The sequence below is a fragment of the Anabas testudineus genome, chromosome 5 (assembly GCF_900324465.2).
Source record: "Anabas testudineus chromosome 5, fAnaTes1.2, whole genome shotgun sequence".
NCBI classification, from domain to species: Eukaryota; Metazoa; Chordata; class Actinopteri; order Anabantiformes; family Anabantidae; genus Anabas; species Anabas testudineus.
In genome coordinates this window covers 19,788,491-19,804,617 of record NC_046614.1, presented here as the reverse complement: position 1 = coordinate 19,804,617, position 16,127 = coordinate 19,788,491, and the positions used below count along the sequence as shown (strand labels likewise).

At 37.9% G+C, this 16,127-nt stretch overlaps 1 protein-coding gene across 2 annotated transcripts in view; it reads left to right on the top strand.

Annotated features, from left to right (window-relative positions):
• Positions 1-16,127, top strand: part of LOC113154172 (metabotropic glutamate receptor 4-like) — a 109,239-nt gene that overhangs the window by 82,598 nt on the left and 10,514 nt on the right. For both annotated transcript variants that reach the window (XM_026348216.1, XM_026348215.1), the window contains 3 exons: positions 2,845-3,045; positions 10,454-10,590; positions 11,809-12,744. In XM_026348216.1, coding sequence (XP_026204001.1) covers positions 2,845-3,045; positions 10,454-10,590; positions 11,809-12,744 — 1,274 coding nt within the window. The remainder of the gene's footprint in view (positions 1-2,844; positions 3,046-10,453; positions 10,591-11,808; positions 12,745-16,127) is intronic.

The following is a 16,127-nucleotide window of genomic DNA, read 5'->3' as shown; positions in this document are numbered from 1 at the left end:
CCATTTCTAGAGAAGGTGGTATGCTGTGTAAAATTTAAAAGCACATGGGGAAAAGCCTGTAACTGATTCAAAACGCTGACACAGAGAAATGTGATGTGATTTGAAAAAGATATTGTATGCTCATATTTAATTTGGTGCCAGTATTACATTCCAAAAAAAGTTGGGCAACAAAAGTTATTTAAAAGGTATTTTTAATGATTATCTCAGGACCTGCTTAGCAACCAATCAGAATTACTGTTTTTATTCTGACTTTATTCTTGTATATTGACTAGTGCTATAGCCCACCATTCAGTGGTGTTATTATAATACAGTGTAGATACATCACAGTTGATGTCATACCCAAGTTTATTAGATCTAAGTTGCACAGCGTGACTTGCATCACATTCATGAGATGAAATCTCAAAGTCTGCAGGTACTAAAATAGTCACAGGAATAATCTATAATATGAACTCGTCTACTACGCTGACAGTGGCTAGAAACCTTATGGTATATTTCATTTTTGGTTTTTATTAAGGTTCTGTACAAAGTAGAAATTTCTGCCACAGCTTCACCTACTGCCAAGGTACGTTGGTGATACGCTCACTGAATAGGTCTTATAATGAAGTTGTTCTACAACCTGTAAATGTTGCTAGAGATTTGACCCTTTCAGTTTATTAAAATGTTTGCAAAACCCCCTAGAAATAGGATATCTCAATAACTTAATATCACACCACAGTTAAGAAAATGTTTGTTTTCGGAAACAATAGGTTGATGTATAGAGTTGAACGTGTATTTACAGTAGATGCTGTCGTGTTTCCATTCAGTACTGTGTTACTCAAGATGCTTATTTGGTAGAAAATAGTGAACCATCAGCTAAGCATCTTGTTGAGTCCAATAAAAACAAAGAAAGGTACATACAATTAAATTTAGAGCATATTTTTATTGTTGATGTTTGTGTCGTGCCACCTGACTGTAAAACACAGCTTTTCCAACATGTTTTACGGAGGCAGTCCGCATTATACCAAGTATTTGCAATATTAATGCTCAATATGCTCATTAGCTTATTAGTGGTTCCAACACTGAGCGTTAATTACAAAACTTTAATTCCTTTAGTAATTTCCAATTTTCTTTCTTTTTTTTGTTGGAATATTCTCAAATAAATACCAATCACAGTTAGTCTGTAATGTTAATGTGTCTGTAACACATAATGTTCTACTGTATACACAGCCTTTTTTTTTATGTTATTTTCTAGCCTCTAGGCTGTAGCAAAATATTTTGTACATTGTACATTTGGGGTTGTTGGTGAAGTTCACCTTTTTCCTGAATATAGTGACAATTAATTTAAACAGGTCTCTGGACAACTGGGTAATTTTTCATCAAACAATTAACCATTATTTTAGAAACTTTAGCAACAGATTCCTTCTTGTGTACTTATTAACTTGGTCAACTGAATGACTTTTGGCAGGTACAGTATAAGTAATATCCAATATATGCAGCTTTATCATCAGCTCATTCCTGGTAATTAGTCAGTTGTTAATCAAAGCTCAACACACCTGCTTTTTATAATCTCTGCACACGCAGTAGTGTAGAAACAGCTTTAGGATTTGAGGCGTGTGAGGAGAAAGAAGTTAGGATTGACATGTTGTATCCCCACCTACTCATAGCAATTAACAATAACAAAACCTATAGAACAACCTGGGCCAGGATTAATAAACTCATATCGCAAGTTATTACATTGAGCCCATGAGCAGATTATCCCTGTCCTGTGAAGGGAGGTCTCCATTTCCTGCCTCTCTCTTTCCTCACTATACAGTATTGGCTTCTAAATGCATTCAGGCAATATAGAATAGAACAGTTGGACACTCAGTTAAGCACGATTCTTAGATTCAGTCACACTGGAACATGCATTGGTTCTTTAAAGTTGCTAATGGTACAATACATACAGGCAATAGTTAATGACATAGACACGTATGGCAAAGATCTAATGTTTACAGAATCACTCAGAGGGAAATCCATGTTTTCCTGCTGGACAGACAAGAAAGAGTTTTTGTTTTTAACTGATAAGATTTCCCAGAGGAGAAAACCTTGCACTCCAGATATTGGAATTGATTTGCTTCTCTGCAGCGATCCAGATATTTACCTTCTAGCTAATTGCAATAGGCAAGACCCATTCAGTACAGAGAGAATAAGACTCAGTGAGGAGCAATGCATTTTCTTTTATGCCTGTTGGACTGCCGCCACAGCCGCCATTTAAAGGGTTCAGTTCATTCCAAGTGCTTTGCACAGAATTGTCCTGTCCAGCCTGAGTTGATCTTCTAAGTGGTAGTGACATTGGAGAGAAATGTTGAAAAGATACGTTTTAGTGGCTGCTGGCAAACACAAGAAGTATCTTCCAAGTTAATCTAGAATTGAATTTTAGAGAAGAATCTTTTTTCGGTATTACCAGGCATTTCAGTTGTCAATATGCTGCTTCATCATCAGCCTACTTAAAACAAGGGTCTGGGACAAACTCACGAGTAGATAATTCTTTAACTTGGACCCACTCACAGAAACCACTCAAGTCATCAAGTGAATATATTTTTCCTGATTGCATGATGTTGCTGGTAAAATGACACACATTTTGTGATTATTTTAAACCTACTTGTGAAATCCTTGTCCGTCTCCCTCACAATTGCTTAACCACATAGATCCAAATGTCCGACTCAGACTCACACTTGACATGGTTAACAATGAGCCAAATGAGAAACCACAGGGGATGCAGTTTCCATAATATAAATGCATGCAGCTAATTTACAAACCCACACACACACAGTACAGTTTGTCCACGTGATGTGTCTAACATATACATTTGTCTCTGTCTTACAGATCAGGAGCGTATAGGAAAAGACTCCAATTATGAGCAGGAGGGAAAGGTGCAGTTTGTCATCGATGCCGTTTATGTAATGGCTCATGCTCTGCACAACATGCACCAGGAGCTCTGCCCGGGGAAAGTGGGCCTCTGTGCTAAAATGGATCCTATCAACGGTACCCATCTGCTGAAGCACATACGCCGTCTTAACTTTGCAGGTCAGTTATGATACACTTATTACTTATTGATATTGGACGATGTTTCCTAACATGAGTGATTAAAAACTTCTCTTTTTGTTGTCAAAACATTTAAGTTGTTAAAAACAAACAAACAAAAAAATACTCAATACTTAATACTCAAACTGTTTACTGATACTTAGTCATGTACCATTATATTGGGAAAATTAAATTATTAACCTCATAATGTTGCTGGGTGTAAAAAGCCAAGTGTGACCAAACACAGTAGAATTCACGCTGAGAACTGTGAATAACAGCCAGTCCAGGCCAAAGATAAATGAAAAACTTGATCTGTTGGTGGTGCTAAAAGAAAAATAAGTCACATTCTTCCTGTAAATGTCATTTTAACTTTTTTTTACTTTATGTTTTATGACCTATTTTCCGTTTTCCCCATGTAGCCTTACATTATACTTATCAGTCAAGTTCACATGCACGACTGGCATATTAATAATTTACTGCTTTCACACAAAGAGCAGTGATCCAGAGTTTCATTATATAGACCCTGCCTTTTATAAGCAAAGCATTTTAAGGCAATTAAAATTCTTTTATACAGACTTGAGTATGCAGTGTTTGTACAGATAAATTATTCATTTGAACTCCTGCTCTTCAAACTAATTTGTCATTCTAATATCTACTTGTTGCATTGGCAGAATGTCAATTCAATGTTTAATTCATATCCGAGAAATAGAAGGAAATAGTTCCTTTCAAAAAAATGTAATGGGTGATTTTGCAGGGTTTCACGTCACTAAAGATCAGGGACATTTTTATTATGAAAGAGAGGATGCCACTGTTAATACTTGCTTTGTACATCAGGAATTTTCAGCTTGTGACATACAGTACATTACTGAAAAATATGTAACGCCTAATGTCATCTGGACTGCGCCAGTACTGCCAGAGTGAATCACGACCCTCCTGTCCAATGTGTCATTGTCAGCTGTATACATTTTTTCTCCTTTCTCAGTTCTAACTTCTGTACATTTCGGTTTATGTCTGCATTTTGCAGTGTAGAATGCTCTTGTGTATAAAAATAGATGCCAGCAATTATTTACTATACACATACGATTGATGTACAGCTATGCATCTCATGCTGCACCTTCAGTATAGACAGATAATGATAGTTGTAATGGACCAAACCTGTGCCTGAACTCTGAGTGACCACACCACATTTTTAGTCTGCTCCATGACTTAAATACTGCAGCTATGGCTTATATTAGATTTGTGCTTATTGCTGCCCATTTTCTGCATTTGGAGAAACATCAATCTTTGTGGCTGGGAATAAAAATGTAGACCCATATTTGGGATGTAAAGGTTTGGGTACCTCTAAGATATATATGATATATTAAGTACAATGACACTGACATAGCTGTACAAGTTTAAATTGTTGCGCCCATCTACAGATGTTACAACTTTAAAACACATTGTTTTTTTTTTTTTTACCATGAAAGATGTTTTTGCTCATATTATAACAGCTGGTACCTCAACAACTCAGTCAACTGAAAATAAAGTCAGCAGGGAGGATGTGTGCTACTGATTGAGAATGTAAAAACAAAACCCAAACAGAAATCAGCTAACATAATGTCCTGCTGAATGAAGGAAGTCAGCTTTATAATGAACATATGTGAATACAGGTACTAGACTGAGGAGGTGATATACTTTTATGAAGTTAAGATATAATGCATTTGTTTCTGCTAGTATTGTTCTAAAAACCGTGAGAACTTCTAAATTACATTTAAGCTGACAGCATTTTATTGATAAAACACACATGCAGCGTTTAACATGCGTTTATCAATGTAAAACCGCTGATTTGAATCCCTTAACGTGCTGCGAAATCAGGTGGAGAAAGTAAACAGTCTCCTTCAGCAACAACCATTAAGATTGCCTTAACCCTCCAGCTGCACCAGCTGAGCTGCTCAGAATCCAATAGCATGTGGAGAAAAACAACTGCTGCTCACAACACTTGGTGAGTTGGGTTCAGCGGTTGTCGTCTGTTGTTAAACTGATTCTGTTTTTGTCCTTTTTCACTGACAAACACTAATTCTGATCTTCTGGTCTCTGTAGAAATACATTGCATATGGATTAGCTAAAAATAAATAATTGATTGACACATTCGTTTTTCAAATCAGTATAGTGTCTAGATTGTAACTGCATTCACAATAGATACCAGCGATTTTTTAAACTGGTTGTTTGTGAGCTGAGTGGTGCTCTTCATGAAGTGGCTTCAACAAGTTTTTCAGTCTGTAAGCAGAGACATGAAGCAGTACTATAGGTCTTTTTGAGCTAGGTTTTGTTCTAACAGGCAAACTGTGTTAGTGTTACACCATCTGACCAGAGGGGTTGCCTTGAGGTTACACTACTCTCCATCTAATTGCATCAGCACACAGCAGTATATTGAACTTGTCTAGATACATAAAACTTAACTGCTGAGACTGAACTTGCTGGCCTGTATATTATATTTTCAAAGACAATGTTTATCTCTGTGTTGTGATATTAGTATGTTACACCAGTAAACACTCACAGCAATCCTCACTTTTTTTTTCTTACAAACAAAATAGCAATTGACAGAAATGCATCCAAAAAGTGGGTCATTTTTATGTTGTGATGAATCATTCTTGAGACTTAGCCAGGAGGAATCTATTGTTACACGTTTCTGTTTATTGTCAGCAGTTTCTCCCTCTGCAGTGCTGCACAGCTCTCGAGTCCAGTAAGACAGTGTCCATAGCAAATGTATTGTTCTAGGTTGCATATGTAATGAAATTCAGCTGATAAAGGTCAAATGTCAAAACGCTTCTCAAAAACCCCCAGGCACTCATAGTAGCTATACTGCTGGCACACTCACAAAAGCATTTATCTATGATCTCTCAGTGGACTGTCAGCACCAGGGGATGCAGTAAGTTGATGACAGAGATAACCTTTTAGAAAAAGATAAAAAGCAATCTGACAAAAGTTGTTTCTTGGCTCAGATTTTTTCACTAGTTTGAGAATGCCTGTGTGTTTTGTCAGGAGTCTTTACATTTTCTCCAGTCACATGTTTCCCCAGATGTACCTACAGTTGTTGCTGTTTCTTTATTTGAATTCACTAGCTTTTCAAGTGGTCGTTTTTGGCTCATTCAGTAGCAACCATAGCTGGAGCTGACTAAGCAGAAGGAGGAAACACCTTCAGTCCATGCACTATGTAGGGCTTCCTTATTTCTTGTTCTCAGCGATGTATTTGAGGTGTCGAAGACACATTCAAACTTCAGTAGTTCACAATTGAATGAAGCTTCCTATGAGTATTTCTTGTCTCTTGCAATCACATCAGTGGGAAGTGTTTTTACTTTTTACAGACTAAAAAGCACTGGCCTTTCCACCATCGTTCTCACCAGGGACAGCAGAGTGTGGAACAAAGGGGAGCTCTCAGGGTTTTACATCTTTCCACACCTATTTCTCTCCTCTCAAGGATGTGCGAAGCTTTCATTGTTGTTTTGCTCAAAAGATGATTTCAGTTGACATATTTCTGGCATAATGCAAAATGTCTTTTTTCCCCCTTTCATGAGCATGACATGGCTTGACCCAGCTCTGTTATTCATAAAAATTTGAGCGTATCAAACATGACAAGAAAATACAGTTTAAATATAAAGACTAGTCATCTTAGTGTACTCTGTACTTTTGTTACCTCAAAGAATCTTCCCAAAGCCGGGCCTACACACAAAATAGATGTGCAGCTACGGAAAAGATAGAAATATACTGCATATAAAGTAATTCTCAAATAAGTAGGCTGGATAGTCTAGTGCTAATATCACTGCGCTCTATGCAGAAGACCAGGGTTGAGGTACTTAGGCTAGATCTCCTTACACTAACCCTACCTTTGCCTTGTACCCCTGTAAGTCGCTTTGGATAAAAGCATCTGCCAAATTAATAAATGCAAATGTAAATGTAAATATGGCCAATAAATATTGGAAACAGGGTTATTTATATAAGCAATAGGTATTTATTTCCAAAATACCTGTTTTATAAATGCATCTGATGATTACAAGTTTTCCAGTTCCAGGAATTCGTTTTAAGAACTATAAAATTATAAAATTACCTATAAGTTAATATAACTATTAACTATAAAATTAAATTAAGAAAAACATTCAGATTTCTTTGGAGTCTCTAATGAAAACACATCAGTTATTAAAAACCAGACTATACAGCTTTCTTAAAAGATTTTTATGGCTCTGCGCTGGTGACGTGGCTGAAAGTGTAATATTTTTGCATTCAAAACTTGAAAGCAAAGTGCTTTAAAAGAAGTGTTTCTGTTTCATGAGATGCATTTTATACACCTGTGGCCATGGAAGTGATTGGAACACCTGATTCTGATTATTTGGATGAGTGAGCAAATACTGTTATTCCTTCACTTAGTAGTTCCAGTAACTTCCAGTATGCTGATTTTTGGAGCATGCACTGAGTCACTGTCAATAAAATGCACAACACTTTTTGTACTGTTGATTTACATTAAAAGCCTTCTAGTCTCAAAAGGCACAATCAATCCCATTACTGGTAGACTCCAAAAAATGAGACATTCGGATTAAATGAGAGCAACACTTCTGTTTAAAAAGAAGTGTTTGAGCATAGTTGTGACTATGGAAATGTACATTGCTGAATTTTCCATGGTAGCTATTAGAATAGTAGTAATTCCACCCCTCTTTAATGTTTTTCCCCTGCTCTGTATTTGTCTGTGCTAGCTGTTACAGGAGACTCTGACATTATTTAAATACCAGCATTTATGTGATATGTGTTAGAATTTATAGCATTTCAAATTATTCATAATCTCTTCTTTGTTTGCCTAAAACCCAAATGCATTATGGTTATTTGAATAAACATTTAGACCCCAGTTTGAGAGCACTTGTAGATAGGAGAGGCTTAAACAATATGATTTAGAAATCAAGCAAGGGTCATGACAGGGCAGGCAGGAGCATGTCATGCTCACACTCGTCAGCATGACATGGATCTGTTGTAAATTCTGCATTTGCCTGCATGCAGGTTATTAAGATTTAATGACTGGTGTAGAGAGTGGCAAGCTGTGCTGTCATTCGCCAAGGTGTCCTGGTTGTGCATCCATGCAGAACAAGCACATGTTGGATTAATGATAATACTCGATAATACTCAAATAATTCTTTAGGTGTGTATGTGTGGTGAAGGAAGTTGGGGTGTTACTTGAATCATTAAATGTTACATACTGTATAATTACAAGCACTCCATTAACCCCTGCATTTCTCTGAGGGCACACAAGTAGCCTGTGGTACACACATGTGACCTCAGACTGCCTTCTCACATTAGTGCATAGCATTAATGCAACAATGGCAGAGGCCTCTGATGAACTCATTATGTCCCTGACTAGTGAACAGACTATTTAGACAAGCCATTTGTGCAACATGACAGGACTACTTCCTTACCTGCAACTAAAACATACACCATACTGCTTCTTAAAGGAAATTACATACAACTGGAGGAATGACAGAGACCCAATGCTGTAATTTCCTATAGTGCCTTGATGTGTCAATTCATTACCAAAATAAAAGCCAGTATTTGTCTCACATTTATTTTACTATTATGCTTACCACCATAGAGATATGATGTGCTACCACACAATGCCATCTGGGTTTTGTTGTGTAAACAGTTGCATTAAAGGAAAATGCTGCATTTGTCAAGCAGCTGGATAGTGTATTGGTAATGATAGTGCTGCCCTCCATGCGGTAGACTGGGGTTTGAATCCGAGCTGTGGCCTAACTTCAGTAAGGGTGCTTAGGCAAGACCTCTTTATGCTTACCCTGCCTTGGCCTTGTACCTTGTTCCCCACTTGTAAGCTTTGGATAAAAACATCTTCCAAATGACTAAATGTAAAATTACTATATATATAAAAAAACAGACGTACAGTACCGGACTGATTTAGTATCTAAGAGTCAACGACTTTCTTCTTGAGAGTGGCAACCATTCTCTCAAAGAGTCCAGCTACTGCCATTGACATTATTTCCTTACTGTATGTGTTCAACACAGTTTATTCCACCCACAGGACTGTGTTGTTGTTTGCCCATTGTGTCCAAACACAGAGTGTCAAAGATGATGGGCTGTCTGCCTTTTACCTTTGCCCACCAAAATCTAATCAGCCTCTGGCCCTGGCTATTGCTGGCACAGAGGCGCACAAACCTATAATAACCTTATCATGCTCTTTAATAGTTTAAAATATTTCTAATCCCTGTGAGAACCATACAAAACTAAAAAAAGAAATTATTGTCAGGACTAATGCACACTGTATAACTCAACTATATCTATACATACAGTATAAATACACCTGTAACTCATATGGTCCAAAAAGTCCCTAGGATTGTTGTTTTGATAAATTAATATTAGTTATTTTTTTCTGTTTAGATTTAAGCAGGTGCATGCATAAACTACATCTGCAACCAGTGAGCATTGTTGAAATGTGTGCACATAGAAACAAATACTGTATACAGTATTTCAAAGCCATAGTGAGAGCTGCCAATCTGTGAAAGGTGTTAATTTGAAAAGTAAGCACAACCAAAAGATCCATTAAATATAATCATATCAGCGGTGTTATGCTGGTAGTGTTGCTGCATTAGTTTCCTGAAACCACCAGTGTGGCATTCGGGATCCAATTTTTCACTGACAGTGGTGTCCATATGAGCACTTACAGGCTTGAGCACATAACCCTGACCATGACCATGGAAGGCAGACAGCTTCAAAGTGCTTTTAAAAGCTGGGGAAATTGGAGAAAAAACTACTTGGCACGATTAAAATCTTTGACAGAAAATATGACCGTGTTGATGTGCTTAATATGTTTATATAAACATAATGCCTCTGTGCTTTATAAAGTCAGTGTAATCCTCCCATGATCACTAACTGCTTTGTGATGTGGGCGGTATTGTCACAGAGGGAAGGCTGAGTAAAAAAGGTAATGCCATAATCCAGCAGGGCTGACTCATCGCAATGTGGATTAGGGTGCTGCATCCTCCATAGTCGAAACAAAGGAAGGGGGAAAAAAATACTCATCAGAAATCCATCAGCAGCAATTGGCCATGTTTAGCCTTTAGTACTTCGCTGTGTTTTGAGACTCTTACTAATAAACTAGCTGTGATGACAAAGAAAGAACAAATGCAGAGGCTTGCTGTTTCAGTGTTTGAAGGTATAGAAGTAATTACACGTGAAGTCGCCATGTTTTTCTAAAAGACGAACCTTTTCATGTTCCACCTCAGATTGCTGAACTGGAATTGTGAAACACATTTGTTCTAATGTACTGTAATGATAACTAATAAGTGCAATATGAAACATTAGTTTGCCTTCAGAGATTCATGCTCACTACACAGAAAACCTAATGATCTATTGTAAATGATGATGATTGTTCTCTCATTAGGCATAGCTGGCAACCCAGTTCTGTTCAACGAAAATGGAGATGCCCCTGGACGCTACGAGATCTACCAATACCAGATCAAAAACCAAACGGCTGAATATAAAATCATTGGTCACTGGACGGATCAACTCCATCTTAATGTGAGCATTTCCCTTATACCCTTCCATACATTCCTACAGAAAATGTTATGTGTTATGTTTGTGTCTTCACTGAAAAAATCTGAAAAGTTGTAGCTACATGTTTACTCAACTCTTACAAAAACATTGAAGATGGCACTAACCACTATCAAAAGTGTAAATATCCAGAGGGCACTTTAAATGATTAACAGGGTGGACTGCGATGAAAAGAAAGCCGCGAGAGCTTAAGGACAGACATATTTAATTTCATCTCTCCAGACGGCATCACTGACTTCCAAAAACAATACTCTGGGCAAGGAGTTTGATGAAGTAACAGTATCATTTTAGTAAATTTCATAAAGGAATAAAACAAATTTTGTTTTGACAAAATGAAAAGGAAGCCTTGGGCAGGCAAAATAGAGAAAAGTAAAACACACAAAAGAGCTTGAGGGGAATTTGTCTTTACCCCTTTCAGCATATGCTGTGAAAAGAAAATAAGAAAAAAAGAGTTGTGATGGGCACCAGCTGTGGAACATGCCAGTTCAGACTCTAAAGCCAGATGTATTTAATTAGCATTGAGTTCTTCATTAAATGCCCATATAGACTCAAATGTTCAAGCCCTGTCTGAACAACCACAGTTGAAGAAAATTAAATAGAGAAGAGTCATTTGATAAGTTATTATAAATAAAGTCCACAAATCCACAAAGGACAGTGGTGTCCTGAAATAGAATTTATTCTTTATTCGGATCAACAACAGCTGAGTATTGATTTTCAACAGTTTACCAAAGAAAAAAAAACAACAAGAGAAACATGGTGTCAGTCCCCTGCAGAGCAAACAGTGGATTACCCCATTCCTCATGTTCCTTGCCCTTCAAATAATTTGACTTTCCACTTAAAAAATGTTTCAGGGTCTACAGTATGAGGAATGCTTCATTTGACCCCTACATTGCCTTTTGGTGTCCCCCACGCAAATAAATAAACAAAACCGAGTAGCAAGGGAGCACACAAACCAATTCTTCAGCCCAGATTTAAAGACCCAAACAGCAAGAAACCATCATCTCAATTGTTCTTGATGTCCATGGGTGCTGACGATCTTTTTGGATCAATAAATCATCACTATCTCTACATGCCACCATTTTATATGATGCAGTCAGCTTACTCCACCATAAATATCTGCTTGTCTGGCATTGTCTATCTCTGTGTCCACTCCACTCTAGTTGTGTCCCTGTGCCACCCTTGCAGGTTCGGTCAATGCAGTGGCCCGGTGGAATCCGCCAAATCCCTTCCTCAATCTGCAGCCAGCTTTGTCAGCCTGGCGAGCGCAAGAAGATTGTGAAGGGCATCCCTTGCTGTTGGCACTGTGAGCGGTGTGATGGCTATCAGTACCAGGCGGACACCTACACGTGTAAGATGTGTCGCTTTGATTTGCGGCCCAATGAGAATCACACAGGCTGCGTTCCAATCCCCATTGTTAAGCTGGAGTGGAGCTCTCCATGGGCAGTCATCCCTGTGCTTATTGCAGTCGCTGGCATCATGGCCACTTTGTTTGTGGTGGTCACATTCATCCGCTACAATGACACACCAATTGTGAAAGCATCAGGCCGAGAGCTGAGCTATGTGTTGCTAACTGGCATCTTTCTCTGTTATGCCACGACATTCCTGATGATATCTACCCCTGATGTAGGAATCTGCTCCTTGCGCAGGATCTTCTTGGGTCTGGGGATGAGCATCAGTTATGCTGCCCTACTCACCAAAACCAATCGTATATACCGCATCTTTGAGCAGGGTTCCATGTCTGTGAGTGCACCCAGGTTTATTTCCCCAGCCTCCCAGCTGGTCATCACATTCACCCTGGCCTCAGTTCAGCTGCTCGGTGTGTGCATCTGGTTTGTGGTGGATCCCTCCAAGGCCATAATTGACTATGAGGACCAGAGGACATCTAACCCAGAGTTGGCGCGTGGTGTGCTCAAGTGTGACATCTCTGACCTGTCTCTGATCTGCTTGCTGGGATACAGCATGCTTCTCATGGTCACCTGTACAGTCTATGCCATTAAAACCAGAGGGGTGCCAGAGACCTTCAATGAAGCCAAACCGATTGGTTTTACGATGTATACCACCTGCATCATTTGGCTTGCATTTATCCCAATCTTCTTTGGCACTTCACAGTCCACAGAAAAGGTAAGCCTAAGACCTTAAACTTAACTATATATAATGTTTTGTCTGCCATAGTTTCTAAAAGCAGAAGAACTATTTGCAAGATTCTAGTGTTCTACATAAATTGGCCATGAAATTTAAATTCAGTTTTATTTGTATAATGCCAAATCACAACAGATCTCATCTAAAGGGACTTTACAGTGTTTATGGTTTCAGACTACAAAATATTACTGCATACATAATTACTGTATATAGAAAACCCAACAACCCCACTTGAGCAGCACTAGGCGCCAGTTGAAAGGAAAAACTCCCTTTAGAGGAAGAAACCACCATCTGCCTCAACCAGTTGGGGTGAGTGGACAGGAGAGAGAAAAGAACAGCAGTCAACAAAAAACAACAACAAGCAGGTAAAACACTGGGCAGGTTGGTAGGACCAGAAACTTCACTCTTGAAATATACAGCTCCAAGGCCGAGGATACCTGCAGAAAAGTACAGTTTCTCTCTCTTGCACACCTGCAAAAGAGAAAAGAAAAAGTTAATGGAAGCATTTGAATGGATGGACAAGATGATAGGAGCTTGATAGCTAAAGGCTTTGCCTCCTATTCTACATCTGGAAACTCTATTGAAAAATATGAAACTATGAGGTCTTTCAGAACTCATGCTGCAGTATTTTGGATTAATTGGGGGCTTTTTAAAGAGTTATTGGAACATCCTATTAATAGTGAATTGCAATAGTCCAGTCTAGAAGTTACAAATGCATGGACTTTCAGCATCACTTCGAAACAGGATACTTCTAATTTTAGCTATGTTTATGTTTCTCAGTTGGAAGAAGGCAGTTCTAGAGATTTCTTTTGTGTGATGTAAAGTAGATATCCTGATCAAAGGTAACTCAAATAATACTGTGAGGAATCCCTGAGATCAATGCTATGTCATCAAAGGTAACAATATGATTAGATTTCATGTCTCTTAAGTTTTTAGGACCAAACAAAATATTTCTCTTGGCTGAATTTAGGAGTGGACGATTAGAGGACATCCAGGCCTTTATGTCTTTTAAGTTTGCTTGAAGTTTGATTAATTGATTAGTTTCTTTTGGTTTCATAGGTAAATATAGCTGGGTATCATCTGCATAGCAATGGAAATGTAGTTTTGTTTCCCAATGCTATTGCTTAAGGGGCATGGAAGACTCATCATTAACATGAACAAACTGGAATCTATTTGATAGATAACATTTAAACCTGCTTAGTGCTGTTTCTTTAATCCCAATGACATGTTCCAGTCTGTTTAATAAAATGTTGTAATCTATAGTGTTGAATGCAGCACTAACATCTAACAAGACAAGCATAAAGAAATGCGATTTGTCCACAAATCTCAAAAAAATGAAAAGGTTTTTTTTAAATAACAGATTGAATCAGTAACCTCAAGCAAGGACTTCCTGTGCACCGTGTTCCATTGAAGCAGTTTTGCAAATTTTATCCTAAATTAATTCTACAAAAAGCTCTTGCTTGAAGTTCAACAAGTTATTAAAAAACTGTTTCACTAACTTTTTCTAACGTCACTCTGTAAGTTTAATGGATCCGTTCAATAAAAACATGAACTATCACAATTATTTGTGCTTTATCAACTTAGAAACATTGTGTTTGATATGTGTCCTTTGATGAAGATCGGATGACATTTCATTACAAATTTATACAGACAGTTAGAAGTTGCAAATAGTTCACTTACCTTTCCTTGCCTCTGTTTGTTTGCATTTTAATCTCTCTGAGCGACCATGACTCATCACAGGTGGTCTTTGTCTACCAGCCATAACCATTTTAACTGAAGAATCTTGTCCCTTACACAAAATATTATACTGAGGTTTTAAAGACATTTAAAGTAACATGACAGCATTTTTTGGTGCATTAATAGCCACTTAGATTTATCCCTAAGCCTTAGATTGTGGCAACAAATTAGTTCATTTCAAGTCAGCAGAATGACAACGCTACTTGAATATTCATTAAATAATAATACCTAGTACAGATCTTAGACTCTTTGTTTTATGACAAAAGTAATTAAAAAAGCATAAAAGTTCAAGATAGTTAATATACTAATAGTTAACATAACATTTTATAAGATAAAATTCTCTAACAGTTCTTTAAGCAGCACATAATCCTGTGAATGTGAGGGCAGGGAGCCACAGTGGATTAGCAACTCATGAGCTGTTTACACAAACAAAAACTCGAACTTGAATTCCCGTGTCAAATCAATGTGCTTGACCTCATGAACTGTGGACCTGGATCACATCCAGTGGGAGCACTGTGAGGCTACAGGTCAAGATCCAAAGGCAAATGGAAATGGAGGCTGGGCTTAGAGCTCACATCCAGAGGAGAGAATCTGGGTACAAAGCCAAAGGCATACAACAATGACACAGTAGAAATGTGTAGATCCAATTGAAAGAGGTCTTTTGGCAGTGTAACAAAAGGGGTTCAGTGGCAACAAGAGAGGACAGTGGTGAGGGAAAAGCTTCCTACTGGCATGGACACTATCAGTGGTGCCAGCATGGGTCTGACAGATGCAACAAATTAATCCCTACCTCCTCCCATTTGGGATTAAACAAAACAATGCATCAAAATACTGGCCTGGAAAACTGGCAGTGATAGTTACCTTTGTGGAAAAACACTCTTCATAGATAGAGAGTGTGCATTGTGTCATGCTCAACATCCTAAAATAATTTCTATAGTCTACAGCATTGCAGAAAATCTGCATAAGACTGCAGCCAATTTAATTACATTAATAATGCAGTATGTCACCGGCAGTACAATGAATTATTTTCATATGACGTGTGTTGTTTTAACACCATGATGCCCAAACTGCTGTGAATCTGCATGCTGGCCTTAGCTTACCCCACAATTTCACTGCTGTCAACACTAAATCTGAGTAACAGCATTACATGTTGGAAAACACAGAGAAACATGGCAAGCTCAATATAAGCTGGATGTTTTATGTTACATTTATGGAAATATATTTAGGGAAATGTATTGAAATGTCAACTATAATTACTATACATTCACCATACACGGGAAAGAAAAAAAAACTGTCCAAGTGCAAAGTCCACATTATTTTTTTATGTGAGTGTTGCACATCTTCAGTCGCGTGTCAACAGCAGCCATGGATATCAGCGTGCTCTTTGTTTAATCATTCCATCTCCTCTCTCTGAAGATGAAAGAGAATTATACAATCGCAGGGAGACTGAGCAGCTTTTTTGGTGGATGAGGTAATCCATTAGCTAGCATGGCTTTGAATAGTAAGTGAATGTTTGAAGGATAAGTAAAGTCCTACTTTTTGTTTCTTCTTTTTTTCCCTGCCTCTGATGAATCTCATCTACAAACCTAGTAGAACTTTTCTCATCCAGGCTTAATATAAGACACCCA